The sequence below is a fragment of the Bos grunniens genome, chromosome 9 (assembly GCF_055505025.1).
Source record: "Bos grunniens cultivar Pamir isolate PY7600 chromosome 9, Bosgru_T2T1.0, whole genome shotgun sequence".
NCBI classification, from domain to species: domain Eukaryota; kingdom Metazoa; phylum Chordata; class Mammalia; order Artiodactyla; family Bovidae; genus Bos; species Bos grunniens.
In genome coordinates this window covers 13994440-14017168 of record NC_141173.1, presented here as the reverse complement: position 1 = coordinate 14017168, position 22729 = coordinate 13994440, and the positions used below count along the sequence as shown (strand labels likewise).

Here is a 22729-nt window from a genome sequence, read left to right as displayed (position 1 = left end):
CTTGCCGCTTGTGTACTCAGTAGTTGTGCCTGGGCTTAGTTGCTCTGCATCATGTGGAATCTTCTAGGGCCAAAGATCAAACCAGTGACCCCTTCATCTGCAGGCGAATTCTTAACCACTAGACCACCAGGGAAGCCCCACCTATGGCAGCTGATTGCTCTTTTCCTCATAATCTATTATCCATCTTCTTAAGCAGTAAACCTGTCCCCTGTTCGTTCATTTTTCTCCAAAGTTTACAAAGTTTTGTTGTTGTTCCAGGAGCACAACTTGGGACAGTAGTTTCTCTGCCTCTTTCTGGAGTAATTTGCTACTATATGAATTGGACTTATGTCTTCTATTTCTTCGGTAAGTTTATTTAAAATGTAACCTAAATTATGATGTGAGAGGTCTGAAATGTAATAGAGGTTTAATAACTGGTTAAAATATGTATATGCCAACTCACTGAAGTAACCATTTCCTAAACCGCAAAGCCCTGAAACACTTACTGATAACCTGTTTTTCAAGTTCATGTGGTTAAAATGATCTGGCTAAGCTGTGACTTGCTGTTAATGTTGGAATATTTGTTCAATAGAAAGTGCTGTTGAATCCAGGACTTAAATGCTACACTTACTACAAAAATTGCTATGTCATTTATTATAAAAGTGTGAATTTTGAAAATATTTCTTCTCAAGCAAAGTAGGATACTTTCACTTGGTAGTTTTCATCTTTTTTGTTTGTTTGTTTAGCCCCAGGGCCTTTCATTCCTCAATCTCAATAGGAGGATGATACACGTTTTTAATAAAGTAGATTCCACCTAAACATTTACTCAGGAAATATGTCTGCAATCAAAACAAATAAACAAAAGCAGATACCTGTGGAAATAATAAGATTGTAGACATTTAGTTTTTTAAAGGTTTTGTCTGGTAGATCCTGTTAGGCAGTCATGTGGTCAAAAGTTGTTCGCTTTAGGTGCAAAATTACCATTATAAAATAAATAAGACTAGGTTTGTAAAGTATTGCACAGTGATATTGTAGTGCATATTTGAAAGTTGCCAAAAGAATAGATCTTAAAAGTTCTCATAACAAAAAAAAAGATTTGTGTGGTGACAATGCTAGACATACTGTGGTGAAGTTTATAATTACATAATTTTTTTCAAGACATAAGTAAATTGCTGCATTGGTACATTCTGACTTCATTTAACTATTTTCTATTTTAAGGCCTTGTTGGAATCATCTGGTTTATTTTATGGATCTGCTTAGTTAGTGATACACCAGAAACTCACAAGACAATCACCCCCTATGAAAAGGAGTATATTCTTTCATCATTAAAAAATCAGGTATGAACTTTGGCATATTTCAAAAATAATTTCAGAAACTTTTTTTTCAGGTTTAAGATACCAACTTTTTATTGAATATTTCTGTTGTGCACACTCTAGGCAAATTAATATACAAAGTACTGTTTTGCCCAAGATATTTTAGTTCTTTCTAGTTCAAATCTATGAAAAATTACTTTTCATTTTACATCTTCTAGAGTAATGATTTTCAAGTGACTCTCTTTGTCTTTCTTCTTAGAAGAAAATAAGATGTGTTATCTACAAAAGGAATCTTACAGCTACATTCTAAATGTTTGTTGTTAGAAAACGAATGTGTTTTTATCTGTATTTTAAATGAGTGTGATTTAACAAGGACAGCACATTTGCTATACTATATAATTTGCTCCTCTAGAATAGACCTTTAGAAAAAATTTATATGCACTAAAGTAAGATTTGCTTCACTTAATTGAGCACAATAGCAAATCAGAAATCCAATCTGTCATAATTTAATACAGTAAATTCTCAAGCCCTGGGGATAAAATATGTGTCTTTTAGTGAGAATAAAAGAAGAACCTGAAAACATTAGGAAAAATTAAAATACACAGTCTTTTCTTTAGCATTATTAATGGCTTCATAGTCACTTTATTGGTTTAAAGAACATGAAATATTTCATATAAAACTTTTATTCCCCAACAAATTATTATTATTGATATTTTCAATTCCCCACCCCCCGCCAAGCTGGTACAATTGTTCTTTTATTCTGTTCTATTTATAGTCATAAGAGTGAGTGATTTGTTGTTGTTGTTGTTATTACAGTTGATTTACAGTGTTATGTTTCAGGTGTAGAGCAGAATGATTCAGTTTTATATATATTCTTTTAGATTTTATTGTAGGTTACTACAAGATATTGAATACAGTTGCATGTGCTATACAGCAGGTCCTTGTTGGTCATCTATTTTCTTCTTTAATTTTTTTAATTGAAGGATAATGGCTTTACAGTATTTTGTGGTTTTCTGTCATACATCAACAAGAATCAGCCATAGGTACACCCATGTCCCTTCCCACCCAAACCTCCCTCCCATCTCCCACCCCATCCCACCTTTCTAGGTTGTCACAGGGGCTGTTTGAGTTCCCTGAGTCATACAGCAAATTCCCATTGGCTATCTATTTTACATGCTGCTGCTGCTAAGTCGTTTTAGTCGTGTCCGACTCTGTGCGACCCCATAGACGGCAGCCCATCAGGCTCCCCCGTCCCTGGGATTCTCCAGGCAAGAGTACTGGAGTGGAGTGCCATTGCCTTCTCCAATGTATGAAAGTGAAAAGTGAAAGTGAAGTTGCTCAGTCATATCCAACTCTTAGCGACCCCATGGACTGTAGCCTACCAGGCTCCTCTGTCCATGGGATTTTCCAGGCAAGAGTACTGGAGTGGGGTGCCATTGTCTTCTCCGATCTGGTGTTGTAAATTTCTACGTTTCTCTCCATACATCTCACCTTCTCCCGCCTCGCCTCCCCTTGTGTCCATGGGTCTGTTCTCTATGTGTGTTTCTCCATTGCTGTCCTGAAAATAAATTCATCAGTACCATCTTTTTAGATTCCATATATATGCATCAGTATATGGTATTTATATTTCTTTTTCTTCCTTACTTCACTCTGTATAATAGGCTCTAGGTTCATCCACATTAGAACTGACTCTAATGTGTTCCTTTTTATGGCTGAGTAGTATTCCATTGTATGTATGTACCACAGCTTCTTTATCCATTCATCTATCAATGGACATCTAGGTTACTTCCATGTACTAGCTATTGTAAATAGTGCTGCAGTGAACATTGGGGTACACGTGTCTGTTTCAATTTTGGTTTGCCCAGGGTATATGCCTAGTAGTGGAACTGCTAGGTCATATGGTGGTATTATTCCTAGTTTTTTAAGGAATCTCCGTACCATCTTCCACAATGGCTGTAATCAATTTACATTATTACAGACTTTTTGATGATGGCCATTCTGACTGGTGTGAGGTGGTATCTCATTGTAGTTTTGATTTGCATTTCTCTAATAATGAGCGATGTTGATCATCTTTTCATGTGTTTGTTAGCCGCCTGTATGTCTTCTTTGGAGAAATGTCTGTTTAGGTCTTTTTCCAAGTTTTTGATTGGATTGTTTGTTTTTCTGGTATTGAGTTGTATGAGCTACTTACATATTTTGGAAATTAATTCTTTGTCAGTTGTTTCCTTTGCTATTCTTTTCTCCAATTCTGAGGGTTGCCTTTTAACTTTGTTTGTAGTTTCCTTTGCTGTGCAAAAGCTTTTAAGTTTAATCAGGTCCCACTTGTTTATTTTTATTTTTATTTCCATTACTCTAAGAGGTGGGTCATAGAAGATCTTGCTTTGATTTATGTCATCTAGTGTTCTGCCTATGTTTTCCTCTAAGAGTTTTATAGTTTTTGGTCTTACATTTAGGTCTTTAATCCATTTTGAGTTTATCTTTGTGTATGGTGTTAGGAAGTGTTCTAATTCCTGTTTTTGCACATAGCTCTCCAGTTTTCCCAGAACTACTTCTTAAAGAGGCTATCTTTGCCCCATTGTATATTCTGCCTCCTTTGTCAAAAATAAGGTACCCATAGGTGCGTGGGTTTATCTCTGGGTTCTCTACTTTGTTCCATGGGTCTATATTTCTGCTTTTGTTCAAGTACCATACTGTCTTGATGACTGTAGCTTTGTAGTATAGTCTGAAGTCACAAAGCTTGATTCCTCCAGCTCCATTCTTCTTTCTCAAGACTGCTTTGGCTATTCAGAGTCTTTTGTGTTTCCATGTGAATTGTGAAATTTTTTGTTCTAGTTCTATGAAAAATGCCATTGGTAATTTGAAAGGGGTCGCATTGAATCTGTAGATTGCATTTGGTAGTATAGTAATTTTCACAATGTTGATTCTTCCTACCCAGAAACATGGAATATATCTCCATCTGTTTATGTCACCTTTGATTTCTTTCATCAGTGTCCTGTAATTTTCCATATACACATCTTTTGTCTCCTTAGGTAGTTTTATTCCTAGATATTTTATTCTTCTTGTTGCAGTGGTGAATGGGATTGATTCCTTAATTGCTCTTTCTGATTTTTCATTGGTGGTATATTGGAATGCAAGTGATTTCTGTGTATTGACCTTGTATCCTGCAACTTTGCTGAGTTTGCTGATTAGCTCTAGTGATTTTCTGATAGTTTCTTTTGGATTTTGTATGTGTAGTATCATGTCATCTGCAAACAGTGAGAGTTTTACTTATTTTCCAATCTGGATTCCTTTTATTTCTTTTTCTTCTCTAATTGCCATAGCTAAGACTTCCAAAACTATGTTGAATAATAGTGGTGAGAGTGGACACTCTTGTCTTATTCCTGAATTTAGAGGGAATGCTTTTAGTTTTTCACCATTGAGAACAGTGTTTGCTGTGGGCTTAATCATATTTGGCCTTTACTATGTTGAGGTAGGTTCCTTCTATTCCCACTTTGTGAAGTGCTCTTATCATAAATGGGTGCTCAATTTTGTCAAAGGCTTTTCCTGCATCTATTTAGATGATCATACAGTTTTTATCTTTCAACTTCTTAATATGGTGTATCACACTGATTGATTTGTGTATATTGAAGAATCTTTGCATTCCTGGGATAAACCCAACTTGATCATGGTGTATGAGCTTTTTAATGTGTTGTTGAATTCTATTTGCTAGAGTTTTGTTGAGGATTTTTGCATCCATGTTCATCAGTGATACTGGCCTGTAATTTTCCTTTTTTGTGTTGTCTTTACCTGGTTTTGGTATCAGGGTGATTGTGGCCTCATAGAATGAGTTTGGAAGTGTTCCTTCCTCTGCAATTTTTTGGAAGAATTTCAGAAAAGTAAGCATTAGCTCTTCTCTAAATGTTTGATAGAATTCTGTGATACCATCTGGCCCTGGGCTTTTGTTTTGGGGGAGATTTTTGATCCCAGTTTCGATTTCAATGTTTGTACTTTGCTTGTTCATAATTTCTGTTTCTTCCTGTTGAACTTTCCTAAGAATCTATTTCTTCTAGGTTTTCCATTTTATTAGCCTATAGTTGCTTATAATATTCTCTTATGGTCCTTTGTATTTCTGTGTTGTCTGTTGTAACCTTTCCTTTTTCATTTCTAATTTTGCTGATTTGATTTTTCTCCCTTTATTTCTTGATGAGTCTGGCTAGTGGTTGTCAATTTTGTTTATCTTCTCAAAGAACCAGCTTTTAGTTTTATTCACCTTTGCTATTGTTTCCTTCATTTCTTTTTCATTTATTTCTGCTCTGATCTTTATGATTTATTTCCTTCTGCTGACTTTTTTTGTTCTTTTTCCAGCTGCATTAGATGTAGAGTTAGGCTGTCTATTCGATGCTTTTCTTGTTTCTTCAGGTAGGATTATATTGCTATAAACCTCCTGCTTAGACCTGCTTTTGCTGAATCCGATAGGTTTTGGGTCATTGTGTTTTTGTTGTCATGTATTATTTAATCTCCATGAGTTTGTGTTTTTTGCAATTTTCCCCTGTAGTTGATATCTAGTCTTATAGAGTTGAGACTAGATATCAACTACAGAGAAAATTCTTCATACGATTTCAACTTTCTTAAATTTACTGAGGTTTGATTTGTGACCCAAGATGTGGTCTATTGGAGAATGTTCCATGTGCACTTGAGAAGAAAGTATCTTCTTCTGCATTTGGATGGAAAGTCCTGAAGATATCAATTAGGTCCACTTGGTCTAATGTTTCATTTAAGGTTTGTGTTTCCGTATTGATTCTCTGTTTTGATGATCTGTCCATTGGTGTAACTGGGGTGTTAAAGTCCCCTGCTATTATTGTGTTACTGTCTACTTCCCCTCTTATGCCTGTTAGTGTTTGCCTTATGTATTGTGGTGCTCCTGTGTTGAGTACATAAATATTTACAATTGTTATGTCTTCTTCTTGGATTGATCCCTTGATCATTGTATAGTGTCCTTCTTTGTCTCTTATAATATTCTTTATTTGAAAATCTATTTTGCCTGAAATAAGGATTGCCACTCCAGATTTCTTTTGGTTTCCATTCACATGGAATATCTTTTTCCATCCTTTTACTTTCAGTCTGTATGTGCCTCTAGGTCTGAAGTCGGTCTCTTGTAGGTAGCATATATGTGTGTCTTGTTTTTGTATCCATTCAGTCAGTCTGTATCTTTTGGTAGGTGCATTTAATCCACAATACATATATTCCTATTGGCATTTTCTTGATTGTTTTGGGTTTGTTTTTGTAGGTCTTTCCTTTCTCTTGTGTTTACTGGCTGTATAAGTCCTTTTAGTATTTATTGCAAAGCTGGTTTGGTGATGCTAAATTCTCTTAACTTCTGCTTGTCTGTAAAGCTTTTGATTTCTCCATCAATTTAGAATGAGATCTTTGCCAGTTATGGTAATCTTGGTTGTAGATTTTTCTTTCAATACTTTAAATATATCCTGCCATTCCCTTCTGGCCTGCAGAGTTTCCACTGAAAGATCCACTGTTAATCATATGGGTTTTCCCTTGTGTGTTACTTGTTCCTTTTCCCTTGCTGCTTTTAATATTCTTTCATTGTGTTTAATCTCTGTTAGCTTGATTAATATGTGTCTTGACGTGTTTCTCCTTGGGTTTATCCTCTGAGGGACTCTGTGCACTTCTTGGACTTGATTGACTATTTCCTTTCCCATGTTGGGGAAGTTTTCAATTATAATTTCTTCAAACATTTTCTCGGTGCCTTTTTTTTTTCTTCTTTTGAAACCCCTATAACTCAAATGTTGGTGCATTTAATATGTCCCAAAGATCTCTGAGGCTATCCTCAATTCTCTTTGTTCTTTTCCCTTTATTCTGCTCTTCCGCAGTTATTTCCAGCTTCCATTCTATATTCCAGCTCACTTATCTGTTCCTCTGCCTCAGTTTTTCTGCTATTGGTTCCTTCTAGAGTATTTTTAATTTCTGTAATTGTGTTGCTCATCTCTGTTTACTTATTCTTTACTTCTTCTGTGTCCTTGGTGATTGTATTAACTGTGTTAAATGTTTCTTGCATTTTCTCCATTCTATTTTCAAGTCTTTGGAGCATCTTTACTATCATTATTCTGAATTCTATTTCAGGTAGATTGCTATTTCCTCTTTATTTATTTGGTCTTGTGAGTTTCTACTTTGTTCTTTCATTTGTGCTGTATTTCTCTGTCTTATCATCATTTTTTTTTCCTAACTTGCCCCACTTGATGTCTCCTTTTCTCAGGCCTTAGGGTTATAATCCTTATTCCTTTTGGTTTTTGCCCTTGGAGGGAAAGATTGGATGGGTGGTTTGTGTTGACTTCTTGTTAGGGGTGACTTGTGCCTGTGTTCTAGTGGGAGGAGATCAAGCAGGTAATTACAGAAATAATGGGACATAAACACACACTTGCACACATACAGTATTCTAAAGAAAAGAGCACAGGAGATTGACTTGAACAAGGAAAACCAAAAGTGATATCAACTAATTAAAAAACAGAGCTAGCGAACACTCAATCTGGAAAACTGAGCACAATCAGAGTGCCAACTGGGGAATATAGCAAAGAGAGCTCAACAATTTAACTTACTTGGTGGGAAAAGAAAGAGTGAAAGAAAAAAAGGAGAATTGAAAAAGGGGGAAAAAAGAGGAGAAGGGAAGGAAAAGAGAAAAAGAGGGGATGGAAAAGAGGGTAAAAAAAAAGAGAGAAAAGAAAAAATAGAAAAGCAAAGATAAATAGATGTATTTGGGAAAGATCTCTATATGGTCAGGAATAGCTGTAGTCAGTATAGAACGATAGGCAAAGAAGTTAAATATGTAAAAAACAAAATTTAAAAACTCATTCAAAAAAAAAGGTGAAAAAGAAAAAAAAATCTTAAAAATGAATTATTTTTTTTAACAAGAAAAACAAAGAGGAAAACTCCACAGCACTGCAAAAGGATAATGTGAAGGTGAGACTATGTAGGGGGAGTAAGCAGGGTGATTTATAAGAAAAAATGGAAAAAAAAAAAGGTTCTCAAGGTCGTACTTCTTCTTGGTTGTGGAGTCTGCCCCGTGGATGGGGTCGGGTAGTGTCCTGTGATGTTTTCCTGGTTGGGGGAGCTTGTGCCTCTGTTCTGGTTGATGGAGCTGGATCTCATCTCTCTGAAGGGCGGTGCAGTGTCCAGTAGTCTGTATGGGTCCAGTATGTGTTTGGGCAGTCCTTCTGGCCCTGGCAGTGTTAGACACATCTATTTCCACAGCTGCTTCAAAGTGGCCCTCTCAGCATATCTCCACTGTCGCCAACCCCCGACTTGTCTCCGGGATCATTGCTATGCTTCTGTTCTCCTGTCCCGCCCTACACTGCTGGCCGAAGCTAGCTGGGCAGGGGTTTGTGTGGATTTTTTCTTGGCTCCCCAACTGTGCCCTCTGTGTCGTGGAGACTTCTGTGGGCTTCCCTCAGCCCCCGGAACTCATCCCCTGTGTTGTGGGCTTGTGTACGCTTGTGTCAGCTTCATGGTCCCAACCTCTGCATCACAGGGCTTGAGTGCGCTTGTCTCAGCTCCCCATGTCCAGCCTCTGCATCGCGGGGCTTCTGTGCACTTGTCTCGGCTCCCGGTGCCCGGCCTTTGCGTCACGGGCTTACATGCGCTTGACTCAGCTCCCCAGGCCCGGCCTCTGTGTCGCAGGGCTTGTGTGTGCTTGTCTGAGTCCCCTGGGCCCATCCTCTGCATCGCGGGGCTTGTGGGCACTTGTCTCAGCTCCGGGTGCCCGGCCTCTATCTCATGGGGCTTGTGTGCACTTGTCTGGGCTCCCCAGGCTCACCCTTGGCATTGCGGGGCTTGTGTGTGCTTGTCTGTGCTCCCCGGGCTCACCCTCAGCATTGCGGGGCTTGTGTGTGCTTGTCTGTGCTCCCCAGGCTCACCCTCAGCATCGCGGGGCTTGTGTGTGCTTGTCTGGGCTCCCTGGGGTCACTCTCGGCATTGCGGGGCTTGTATGTGCTTGTCTCAGCTCACTGGGCCCACCCTTTATATCACAGGGTTCAATTTTTATATGTAGCAAACCAGGTAATAATTAAACATTTACTCATTCACTTTTCTTTTTAACTTTTTATAATTTGCTACAAAGGTCTCTGTAAGCTGCTGAATTTTAAGAAATATGGCATCCCTTGGTCTTTGCCAAAAGTTAACAGAAATTTAGAAGGTACCACCAATGTAATAAAGTTACTTAGAGATCTCCGTGTTCTCTGAGATATTAATTAAATGAATACCCATTTTCCCTCCACTGAGGAACAGATTAAAAGAGTTAATGCATTGTAAATGGATCTTGCCACATAAAACATAATGTGTCTTATATATACAGTAGAATATTACTTGGACATAAGAATGAAATGTTGCCATTTGCAACAACATGGATGGATCTGGACGGTATTTTGCTTTAGTGAAATAAGTCAGATTGAAAAAGACAAATACTGTGTCTTTTCATTTATATGTGGAATCTGAAAAATAAAACAAGTGAACAAATATTAAACAGAAACAGGCTCATGGATACAGAGAACCAACTAGTGGATAGAGAGGGAGAAGGGGGAGGGGGGGTCAGGCAAGGTAGTTGAAGGGCATTAAGACGTACAAACTAATAGGTATAAAATAAGTAACAAGGATGTACTTACTGTGCAGCACGGGGAACATAAGTCAACATTGTTAATAGCTTTGTATTGAATTTTGAATTATTCTTTTGTACACAAGGAACTAATATAATATTGTAAGTCAATTATGCTTCCATTTTTTAAAAACACTTGGTATGTTTTCTCAGCATTGATTATTAATAACTTGCTACTTTTAAAATTTCATTTTTACCATTATCCTCACTGACTTATGAAACTTTTTAGTTTATTTAGATTTTTTTTTTAAAGAGAGTTTCAAAGGTGCCTAAATCTGTCCATTATCCAAACCTAAGGTTAATCTGTTTTTCCATATGCTTCCGAAATTGAAATATTCAGAAGCAAGAGGAATTAAGAGAATTAGGTTTCCTAGAACTTCAAACCGGAGAAGGCAATGGCACCCCACTCCAGTACTTCTGCCTGGAAAATCCCATGGACGGAGGAGCCTGGTAGGCTGCAATCCATGGGGTCTCGAAGAGTCGGACACGACTGACCGACTTCCCTTTCACTTTTCACTTTCCTGCATTGGAGAAGGAAATGGCAACCCACTCCAGTGTTCTTGCCTGGAGAATCCCAAGGACGGCGGAGCCTGGTGGGCTGCCGTCTGTGGGGTCCCACAGAGTCGGACACGACTGAAGTGACTTAGCAGCAGTAGCAGCAGCAGAACTTCAAATGGCATTCTTAAACCAGATGACATTGTAGTTGAAAATGTCATAAAATACTTTGTTACATGAAGCTCCACTTTTAATCCTGGATCCAATAAATGTTTGGGGTCTGCTGTACTTCATTCATTCCTTAAACATTTTTTGAGCGCTTACTATGTCCTAGGTTCTTTGTCAGGTGTGTGTGTGCTTAGCTGCTCAGTCGACCCCTGGACTGTAGCCTGCCAGACTCCTCTGTCAATATGATTCTCCAGGCAAAAATACTGGAGTGGGCAGCCATCCCCTTCTCTAGGGGATCTTCCTGACCCAGGGTTCAAACCCAGGTCTCCTGCTTTGCAGGCAGATTCTTTACCATCTTAGCCAATAAGGAAGCCCCTCTTTGTAAGGTACTGAGGACCAAAAAATTGATAATCAGAGAGAAGAAATGAACAAGACATGGTTCCTGTGGGACCTATGATATCCAGAGGGAGACAGTCGTGAATGGACAGAACTTCAGGCCGACACTGCTGTCTACAGGTTACTTAGTACATCTTTGATACAGAGAAGGCAGGAGTCCTCAGCCAGCCTGGAGATGATACTCTCCTGCCAAGGACTGTCAGCAGTATACCTGTTGTTGAACAAAGGGATTTCTTTCTTTCTTTCTTTTTTTTTTTAATATGGAGCATTACATGAATTTGCATATCATCCTTGCATAGGGCCCATGCTAATCTTCTCTGTATTGTTCCACTTTTAGTGTATGTCCTGCCAAAGTAAGCATGGGATTTCTTACTTTGTGGCAATGAAGAAGAAACCACACCATGAGGAACTAAAGGGCATCTCAGTGAGAGAGCTGAAGGCAGCTTGCTACAGTTTAGACTTGTGTTACTTGACTGTGAGGAAGGTTTAAAGAATCACTGTTTTGCTCCAGAATTGGTGCTGTGAGAAGGCAGTAGCGGTTCTGTGGCTGAGGATCTTAATTTTTATCTAGGTGGGGCTGAGGCTATAATTGGTAGAGAAGCAGCAGTCACATTAGCCAGGAGAGAGTTTTGCTCTTCTGTGTGGTTCATACATTCTTGTTTTCATCTGTGCTCAGAGGTGATCAAGGTGTTGTCCATCTGTCTCATTCCATCATTTTTTTCCTGAGATTTTATTTGACTGTGTTGGGCCTTCATGGCTGCGGGCTTTCTCTAGTTGTGGCGAGCAGGGACTGCTCTTCATTGCAGTGCGTGAGCTTCTCATTGCGGTGGCTTCTCTTGTTGCAGAGCATGGGCTCTAGAGTGCTGGCTCAGTAGTTGTGCACATGTGCTTGTTGCCCCACAGCATGTGGAATCTTCCCAGACCAGGCGTCACAGTCAGTGGGAGCGTGCTGTGGCCCAACTGTTAGAAGCAGACCATCTCAGGTGAGAGCAGTCAGAGGCTGCGTGTTTCTTTCTTACCGGTAAAAGCTTCATCTGAGCAATCTTGAAAGAGAAGTTGGCGTGAACTAGGCACATTGGGAAAGGGAGAGATGTGTGGGTATCCCCGGGCAAGGATGTGGTATAAGCAGATTCTGAGGAGAGAGAGTGATACTCGCCAGGAATCAGGTCTTGCTGCAGGTAAAAGGCAAAGGCAGAGAGTGGCAGAAGAAGCCTGATCATGGAGAATCCTGTGTGTCCCACTGAGGAGCTTAGACTTTACTCTTTAGGCACTGGGATGCCGTGAACTGTTTGTAAGCTTGATGCTGTTAAAGTGCTGCACTCAGTATGCCAGCACATTTGGAAAACTCAGCAGTGGCCACAGGACTGGAAAAGGTCAGTTTTCATTCCAGTCCCAAAGAAGAGCAATGCCAAAGAACGTCCAAACTACCGCTCAGTTGCACTCATTTCACATGCCTTTTGACTGTGTGGATCACAACAAACATGAAAGATTCCTCAAGAAATGGGAATACCAGACCACCTGCCTGCCTCCTGAGAAATCTGTATGCAGGTCAAGAAGCAACAGTTAGAACCGGACATGGAAGAGCAGACTGATTCCAAATTGAGAAAGGAGTACGTCAAGACTGTATATTGTCACCCTGCTTATTTAACTTATATGCAGAGTACATCATGCAAAATGCCGGGCTGGATGAAGCACAAGCTGGAATCAAGATTGCCAGGAGAAATATCAATAATCTCAGTTATGCAGATGTCACCACCATTATGGCAGAAAGCAAAGAAGATGAAAGTGAAAGAGGAGAGTGAAAAAGCTGGCTTAAAGCTCAACATTCAAAAAACGAAGATCACGGCATCCGGTCCCATCCCTTCGTGGCAAATACATGGGGAAACAGTGGTTTGATCCCTGGTCTGGGAAGATCCCACATTCCAGGGAGCAACTGAGCCCATGCGCCACAACTACAGCACAGCAACTGCTGGAGCCCGTGTGCCCGGAGCCTGTACTCCTCAAGAGAAGCCGCCTCAATGAGAGGCCCGCACATTGCAACCAGAGAGCAGCCCAGCTCAGCGCAGCTGGAGAAAGCCCAAGTGCAGCAACGAAGACCCACCATGGCCAGAAAATAATGTAAATAAATAAATCTTTAAAAAAATATTGGAGCGATTGCCATTCCCTTCTCCAGGGGATCTTCCTGACGCAGGGATCAAACACAAGTCTGCTGCATAGCAGGCAGATTCTTTACCATCTGAGCCCCCAAGGAAGCCCTATTACAAAATAGTGATTCACGATTTTTAAAGGTTATGCTGCATTTATACTTGTTATAAAATATTGGCTGCATCCCCCATGTTGTATAATACATCCTCGTAGCTTATTTTATACCTAACTGTTTGTACCTCTTTACCCACTCCCCTGTGTTGCCCCTCCCACTGTCCCTCTCCCTACTGGTAGCCATTAGTTTTTCCTCTGTATCTGTAAGTCAGCTTCTTTTTTGTTATCTTCACTAATTTGTTGTATTTTTTAGATTCCATAAATAAGTAATACCTTGTGTTTCTCTGTCTGACTTATTTCACTTAGCATAATGCCCCCCAAGTCCGTCCATGTTGCTGCAAATGGCAACATTTTGTTCTTTTTTTATAACTTAGTACTATTCCATTGTGTATATACCCTATCTTCTTTATCCATTCATCTGTTGATTGCCACTTAGGTTGCTTCAATTTCTTGGCAATTGTAAATAATGCTGCTATAAACATTAGGATGCCTGTATCTTTTCCAATTAGAGGGTTTTGTTTTTTGTCTTTGTTTTTTTCAGGTAGGTACCCAGGAGTGGGATTGCTAGGTCATTTAGTACTTCCCAGTTCAGTTCAGTTCAGTTCAGTCAACTCTGCGACCCTACGGACTGCATCATGCCAGGCTTCCCTGTCCATCACCAACTCCTGGAGCTTGCTAAAACTCATGTCCATCTAGTCAGTGATGCCATTCAACCATCTCATCCTCTGTATCCCCCTTCTCCCCATCTTTCACCTTCATCAAGAGGGTCTTTAGTTCCTCTTCACTTTCTGCCATAAGGGTGGTGTCATTTGTGTATCTGAGGTTATTGATATTTCTCCTGGCAATCTTGATTCCATTTTGTGCTTCATCCAGCCTGGCATTTTTCATGATGTACTCTGCATATAAGTTAAATAAGCAGAGTGACAATATACAGCCTTTCCCAATTTGGAACCAGTCTCTTCTTCCATGTCCAGTTCTAACTGTTGCTTCTTGACCTGCATACAGATTTCTCAGGAGGCAGGTAAGGTAGTCTGGTACTCCCATCTCTTTAAGAATTTTCCACAGTTTGTTGTGATCCATCCAAAGGCTTCAGCATAGTCAATAAAGCAGAAGTAGATGTTTTTCTGGAACTCTCTTGCTTTTTTGATGACCCAATGGATGATGGCAATTTGATTTCTGGTTCCTCTGCCTTTTCTAAATCCAATTTGAACATCTGGAAGTTCACAGTTCACATACTGTTGAAGCCTGGCTTGGAGAATTTTGAGCATTACTTTGCCAGCATGTGAGATGAGTGCAATTGTGTGGTAGTTTGAACATTGTTTGGCATTGCCTTTCTTTGAGGTTGGAGTGAAAACTGACCTTTTCCATTTCTATGGCCACTGCTGAGTTTTCCAAATTTGTTGGCATATTGAGTGCAGCACTTTAACAGTATCATCTTTTAGGATTTGAAATAGCTCACCTGGAATTCAATCAGCCCCACTATCTTTGTTCATAGTGATGCTTCATAAGGCCCACTTTGATTTCACATTCCAGGATGTCTGGCTCTAGGTGAGTGATCACACCATCACGGTTATCTGGGTAATGAAGATCTTTTTTGTGTAGTTCTTCTGTGTATTCTTGCCACCTCTTCGTAATATCTTCTGCTTCTGTTAGGTCCATAGTGTTTCCGTTCTTTATCGTGCCCATCTTTGCATGAAATATTCCCTTGGTGTCTATAATTTTCTTGAAGAGATCTCTAGTCTTTCCCATTCTATTGTTTCCCTCTATTTCTTTGCATTGATCACTGAGGAAGGCTTTCTTATCTCTCCTTGCTATTCTTTGGAACTCTGCATTCAAATGAGTATATCTTTCCTTTTCTCCTTTGCCTCTAGCTTCTCTTCTCTTCCCAGCTATTTTTAAGACTTCCGCAGACAACCATTTTTGCTTTTCTTTTTCTTGGGGATGGTCTTGATCACTGCCTCCCATACAGTGTCATGAACCTCCATCCATAGTTCTTTAGGCACTCTGTCTATCAGACCTCATCCCTTGAATCTATTTGTCACTTCTACCATATAATTGAAAGGTATTTGATTTAGGTCATACCTGAATGGTCTAGTCGTTTTCCCTACTTTCTTCAGTTTAAATCTGAATTTAGCAATAAAGAGTTCTTGATCTGAACCACAGTCAGCTCCCAGTCTTGTTTTTGCTGACTGTATAGAGCTTCTCCATCTTTGGCTGCAAAGAATATAATCAATCTGATTTTGGTATTGACCATCTGGTGATGTCCATGTGTAGAGTCTTCTCTTGTGTTGTTGGAAGAGGGTGTTTGCTATGACCAGTGCGTTCTCTTGGCAAAACTCTATTAGCCTTTGCCCTGCTTCATTTTGTACTCTAAGCCCAAATTTGCCTGTTACTCCAGGTATCTGTTGACTTCCTACTTTTGCATTCCAGTCCCCTGTGAAGAAAAGGACATTTTTGGGGGTGTTAATTCTAGAAGGTCTTGTAGGTTTTCATAGAACCATTTAACTTCAGCTTCTTCAGCATTACTGGTCACAGCATAGAGTTAGATTACTGTGATATTGAATGGTTTGCCCTGGAAACAAACAGAGATCATTCTGTCATTTTTGAGATTGCACCCAAGTACTGCATTTTGGACTCTTTTGTTGACTCTGAGGGCTACTCCATTTCTTCTAAGGGATTCTTGCCCACCGTAGTAGATACAATGGTCATCTAAAGTTCTATTTTTAATTATTTTTAGTTTTTTAAACAACTTCCATACCGTTTTCCACAGCAGCTGCATTAGTTTACATTCCCACCAACAGTGTACAAGGGTTTCCTTTTCTCTACATCGTCTCCAACATTTGTTATTTGTGTTCTTTTTGATGGTAGTGATTCTGACAGATGTGAGGTGACATCCCACTGTGGATCTGATTTGCATTTCCCTGATGCTTAGTGACGTTAAACTTCTTTTAATGTGCTTGTTAGCCATCTGCATTTGCTCTTTGGAAAAATATCTGTTCAGTTCTTCTGCCTATTTTTTAATCAGATTCTTTATTTTTTTATGGTGACTTGTATGCGGTATGTATATATGTTGGCTATTAACCCCTTGTCAGTCATATTATTTGCAAATATATTCTCCCATTCAGTAGGTACTATTTTTTTTATTTGATGGTTTCCTTTGCTGTGAAAGAGCTTTTGTGTTTAATTAGATCCTGTTTATTTATTTTTGCTTTTATTTACTTTAGGAGATAGATTCAAAAAACATTGCTACAATTTTTGTCAAAGAGCATTCTCCCTATGCTTTCCTCTAGGAATTTTATTCTATTCAGTCTTACATTTATAAATATTTAATCTATTTTTAGTTTATTTTTGTGTATGGAGTAGAGAATGTTCTAATTTTTTCTTTTACATATAGCTGTCCAGTTTTCCCAGCACCATTTATTGAAGAGTCTGTCTTTCTCCATTGTGCAGACTATCTTTTCTCTCTTGTCATAGAGTAAGAACAACTTCACTTTCACTTTCACCCTCATGCATTGGAGAAGGCAATGGCAACCCACTCCAGTGTTCTTGCCTGGAGAATCCCAGGGACGGCGGAGCCTGGTGGGCTGCCATATATGGGGTCACACAGAGTCAGACACGACTGAAGCGACTTAGAAGCAGCAGCAGCAGCAATTGACCATGCGTGTGTGGGTTTATTTCTGGGCTTTCTATTCTGTCCCACCGATCTATGAGTCTGCTTTTGTGCCAGAACCATACTGAGTTTTTATTACTATAGCTTTATAGTATAGTTGGAAGTCAGGAAGCATATTCCTCCAGCTGTTTCTCTTTCTCGATTGTTTTGGCTGTTCGAGGTCTTTTATGTTTCCATACAAGCTATTAAATTATTTGTCGAGTTCTGTGTAGAATGGCGTTGTTATTCTGATAGAGATAGCGTTGAATTGGTACATTGGTTTGGGTAGTATGGTCATTTTAACGATATTAATTCTTCCAGTCCAAGAACACGGTATATAGAGGTCTCCTTTTTAATAAATTGTTAAGACATTACCACTTTACCCACTGACGTTTTCTTTCCTCAAGAGATCTGGTATTGTTTTTTTGCTTTTTAATTTTTTTTCTTTACTAAGTCTTTAGGACAGGATATTTTATAACTGTTTTGCTTCTCTTCTACCTTTTTGAAAGAGTATACAATTTTGCAGTCTTATGAAGCAAATAAGGGCTTTGGCTTGAGTATTTAGTTGCGCTAACTTAGAACATGCGTTTCATGCAGCTTTTTCTAAACCAATTTGTTGTTTCTTACATTTGACAGGAAAACATTTTTTTGTGAAGTTGTACATAGAAGATACTCAAATGTTATTGATTGACCTTACCCTTCCTATAGTCTAGAAGATTTTGCACATTTGACAACAAATACATTTTTGTTCTGTACCTTCGTGCTTCAACTGTTATTTTTAAAAGCTGTTTGAGCTATTATTACTTATTTAATGATACATTCTCTATACAAGATTCAAGATCTCATTGATTATTCCTTCAGAAATTCCCTTACTCAAATATCTTAAAGAATTTGCTCTCAAAATATTGGCTAGGCAGATGATCTGAACAACTAAAAAATTTCCTTTCCAGTATTTTTTCATTCATCAGCAGTGGCATTTTAGAAGAATGTGGAGCTCTGGCAAGAACTTTTGTAATGCGCTTTGCCAACATTTAAGTATAATGAAGCCAAGAGAGTGTGTGACACTGCGTGATTGACAAGTCATCTCTGATAATAGCAAAAGAATAATTTCTTATCTAGAACATCAGAAAAAGCTGTTTTGTACTTTATTAAGATCTTGCCTTCAACTTTTGTTGTCCATTATGGTAGCCACCAACACTTGTGGTTATTAAATTTTAATTTAGATTAATTTAATTAAAAATTCATTTCCTCAGTCACACTAGCCATATTGCAAAGGCTTGATAGGGCTACTGTTTACCAAATAGGGCAGTGTAGACATAGACCATTTCGGTCACCATAATAAGTTCTATTAGACAGGGTTATCTTAAAATCCTGAAGGATTTTTTTAATGTCTGCCACAGCTAATTGGATAGTTTCTCCTAGAAACATTTAAAAATTCATCACTAATTTGAATGTTTTATAAATGAAGGGTTTCCCCCCTTAAAATATAACTTGTAATGTGGAAATACTATAAATTGATATCATAATTGTCATTCGGAGAAAAGAAAGCTGTTGTTTTATACTCAGTTTACAAATGAACACTAACATTTACATATCATATTCTTCTTTCCAAATTTCTGACTCTGTGGGCTTCATATTCATGTGATAAATAGCTATTGAGATCCTGCTACATGTCAAGCTTATATGTTTGGCCTACAACTGGTCTTTCCCCCCACCCAGCTTTATTAAGATATAATTGACATTATGTATGTTTGTTTAAGATGTACACCATGATGATTTGATATACTTAATTACAAAATTGGAGAAAGGAACAGCAACCCACTCCAGTATTCTTGCCTGGAGAATTCCAGAGGAACCTGGCGGGCTACCATCTGTGGCGTCGCAAAGAGTCGGACACGACTGAGTGACTAACACACACAAGCACGTGTTACAAAATGATGCCCACAGTGGGGTTAGTTAACACCTCCATCATCTCAGTGGATTACCATTTCTTTTTTGTGGTGAGAACATTTAAGATCTACTTCCTTAGCAGCTTTCAAGTACATGATAGAGTAGTGCTGGCTATCGTCGCCATGCTGACATTAGACCGTAGCAGCTGCTCATCTTGTGACTGGAAGATGAGTTTCCCCCTCTCTCCAGCCCCTGCCCACCACCATTTTATTCTCTGTTTCCATGAGTTTTGACTTTTTGAATTTATGTATTTATTTAATTTTTGACTGCACCGGGTCTTTGTTGTGGCATGCGGGCTTTCTCTAGTTGTGGCGAATAGGGGCTACTCTTCATTGCAGCGTACAGGCTTCTCACTGTGGTGGCTTCCCTCGTTGCAGAGCTTGGTCTCTATTCCACATGTTATACGGTATTTGTCTTTCTCTGTATAACTTATTTCACTTAGCATAATGCCCTCAGGGTCCATATGTGTTGTCACAAATGCCAGGATGTCCTTGTCTAAAGCTAACTAAGTCAATTATTTTCCAAGGGTTCCCAGACCACAGCCAAGAAAGGCTGAAGCTGGTTGACAAGTTACTTCAGGATTCACAGCTGGGACCAAGATCTTTATGTCTTTTACCCAATGCACAGGCATGCAAAACTCTTACCAGGTCCCTTGGCATATGTTTGTAGATCCCACTGCCCCCAGAAAAACACTTTTGTCTGTGGATGGATGCCAGATTGTTGTTGGGGGTGGGGTACAGTGGATACCAATAAGGGGCATATTATTTGGCCATCTTGCTGACATCACTCTCCACGTATAGCTGCTCATGGTTGAGTGATTCTCCAAAACACTCAGATTATAGAAAATTCAATTGTTAGACTGTGAAAATATTCTGGTATGGCTCAGTTTGTTTCAATTTTCCTTCATTTATATTAATATAAGCAAGATTATGCCTAAATACTGGTGAAAAGCTACAGAAGCTATTATCAGAGCCCTATCCTCTTCTAAAACATCTCCATCAGTAAGTGTAAATACATAGTTATAAACATGTCTTAAAATTATTACGTATTTTATATCAGATATATTTCAGTTATTTAGATCAGATACATTTAGGCTCATATTTTTCAACAAAGAAGTATGATTTCACTTCTTTTGTGAGTTTCAAAGCCATGTAAAAAGAGCTATATTCCAAATTCCTTTAAATGCTAAATTCTCTAGACTGGTTTTTTCCTTCCTCTTTGTCCTAAGATTTTCAAGCAAGGGGTGATTAGGGCTCAGTGCAGCAGTGGGGAGGTTGCAGAATTCTTTAATTACTACAACTGCTGCTGTGTTATGCTTAGTCGTGTCCAACTCTTTGCAACCCCATGGACTGCAGCCCGCCTGGCTCCTCTGTCCATGAGATTCTCCAGGCAAGAATGCTGAGTAGGTTGCCATTTCCTTCTTCAGGGAATCTTCTTAAGCCAGGAATAGAACCAGAGTCTCTTGCATCTCCTACATTGGCAGGTGGATTCTTTACCTCTAGTGCCGCCCGGGGAAGCCCCAGTTACTACAACAGTGGATCCCAAAGTTTGCTACACTCTGAAATCATCCATGGATCTTTCAAAAATATGGCCACCTACATCCTACCCATCTCCCACCCGCCTCCCAACCTGATTTAATTCGTCTCAGGTGTGATTTTGGCTCTGGGGTTTTTTAGCTCGCCTGGTGATTCTAACGTGCAGCAAAGTTTGAGAACCACTGCTGTGTAGAATCACCAGGGAAGCCTTTTAAAATATATACATTGGCCCTTCACTCAGAAGTTTGACTTTGGCTTTGAATCAGCAAGTCTGGGGTAGAACACAGCCAACTGTAATTTTGAAGTGCCAAAGGAGATTCTGAAGTGTAGCTGGAATCAAGAACCCTGCTATATAAGAATAATCGTCCCCTCTCTTTCTCTTCCCCCATATCCCCTACATCTTTGATACATGGGGGGAATCACAAGAGTATATCTACCAAATCAGATCAAAAGTCCCTAGAAAAAAAGGCCCCAAGTAATACTGGTTCTTCCCCTTTTTGAAATAATAGTGCACCCTAGAGGTGAAAACATAGATTGCTCCAGCTTTTGAAGAGACAGAGCAGAGTCTCAGTATACAGGAAATGTAAGGAACTGATTTCTCAGACCGGTGGTCTCCAGGCTTTACTTAATCATGTGTCTGTAAAGCGGGGGTACTTACCTGGTGGTCCAGTGGCTAAGACTCTGTACTCCCAATGCAGGAGGCCCAGGTTCGATCCCTGCTCAGGGAACTGGATGCCACATTGCCACAACTGAAGATCCCAAGTGCTGCAACTAAGACCTGGTACAGCCAAGTAAATAAATATATTTTTAAAAAATACAGTGTGGGGGATAACAATCTGAGCATATGCATATTTTTATGGTTATCTGTATGCACTTCTGTACTTTCATACATTATAAAATTTACATAAAGACAGACTCTTTAAAGGATGGGTAAGATGAAATAAACAATATATACATAAATTTTGAATTTTAATAGGAAAAGCTTTTTGTCACTTAAAAATTAATAATAATACATTGTTTAATGGGAATAGTGTGTTTGAATACGGAGTATTGATGAGCCTGCCATCATTTTGTTTGGTATGGTAGCTGACAAAGGGCTCATGAAGAAAAGTGTCAACTCTACTATTTTCTTAGCATTCACTTGTACTTATGTTATTAGACTTCTGTTTACCTTCTCCAGATGAATCTTTTGAAGATTTTTTTTGTCTTTGCTGGGTCTTCCTTGGCGCATGTGGACTTTCTCCAGTTGCAGCCAGCAGGCGCTGCTCTCTAGGTGTGGTGCACAGGCTTCTCACTGCGGTGGCTTCTCTCATTGCAGAGCCCGAGCTCTAGGTGTGTGGGCTTAGTAGTTGTGGCAAGTGGGCTTAGCTGCCCTGCAGCCTGCAGAATCTTCCCGGGCCAGGGATCGAACCTGGGTCACTGGATTGGCAGGCAGATGCTTAACCACTAAACCACCAGGGAAAGGGAAAGTGAAGTCGCTCAGTCATGTCCGACTCTTTGCGACCCCATGGGCTGTAGCCTATCAGGCTCCTCTGTCCATGGGATTTTCCAGGCAACAGTCCTGGAGTGGATTGCCATTTCCTTCTCCAGGGGATCTTCCTAACCCAGGGATTGAACCTGGGTCTCCCGCATTGCAGACAAACGCTTTACTGTCTGCGCCACCAGGGAAGTCAGTCCTTGTTAATTCTGTAGATTTGTTTTCGTTAAAACTGGCTAATGAAACCCATAAATCCATTCTGAAAGGCAGGTATAAACTAAAGTGTGCTGTAATACTACACCAAGGGCAGACCAACAAGTAAGGACGCCATTAAACCCCTTTTGATTGGGGAAATCAGACAATATGTGATTATCTGACGTATTCCAGGGCCAACCTTTTTGTTAAATATGAATACAACTTAATTTCTTGTTTTAAAATGAGTATAGTGAGTATAGATAGATCTAGTATGCCTTTCCACGCAGTGGAGGATCATCTTGCGACCCCTGGGATGTTTATACCCTGCTTTGAAGACCATTACTCCAGATGGCTACATAAAAAACCTTTTATTGCACAGTTCTTATAAATCACTGTAATTGAATAAAGATTGGAGAATGAAATATGAATTCTAATAGGACTTCCAGTCTCTTACCTTTGCCCTTAGGTCAGCCTCTGAATTTGATTATTAAACTGTCCTTTCTTTTTAAGGTGGAGAAATTAATACTTCAGGGGACTTCTGACACTTATAAGGCATTTTTAGTTTGACCTTTGAGCTCTAAGATTACATTTCTGTTTTTTTCTTCTAATCTGAATCATGGAGTTTCTATTGCTATTTAATATTTTTAGAGTTGTTTCAGAAATCTAAGATTTACTAGC

General features: G+C 39.3%; 1 protein-coding gene and 1 non-coding gene across 12 annotated transcripts in view; one reads left to right on the top strand and one right to left on the bottom strand.

Moving 5' to 3' along the window:
- Positions 1 to 22729, top strand: part of SLC17A5 (solute carrier family 17 member 5) — a 76643-nt gene that overhangs the window by 20528 nt on the left and 33386 nt on the right. For 7 of the 11 annotated variants that reach the window (XM_086316811.1, XM_086316809.1, XM_086316819.1 and 4 more), the window contains 2 exons: positions 259 to 345; positions 1198 to 1316. In XM_086316811.1, coding sequence (XP_086172937.1) covers positions 259 to 345; positions 1198 to 1316 — 206 coding nt within the window. Of the gene's footprint in view, positions 1 to 258; positions 346 to 1197; positions 1317 to 21077; positions 21171 to 22729 lie in introns of all 11 variants that reach the window. The other 4 variants (XM_086316808.1, XM_086316814.1, XM_086316812.1 and 1 more) reach the window with 1 other exon arrangement.
- Positions 11241 to 11345, bottom strand: LOC147365600 (U6 spliceosomal RNA). The gene has a single exon (XR_015133526.1). It is a non-coding gene; the product is annotated as a U6 spliceosomal RNA (small nuclear RNA).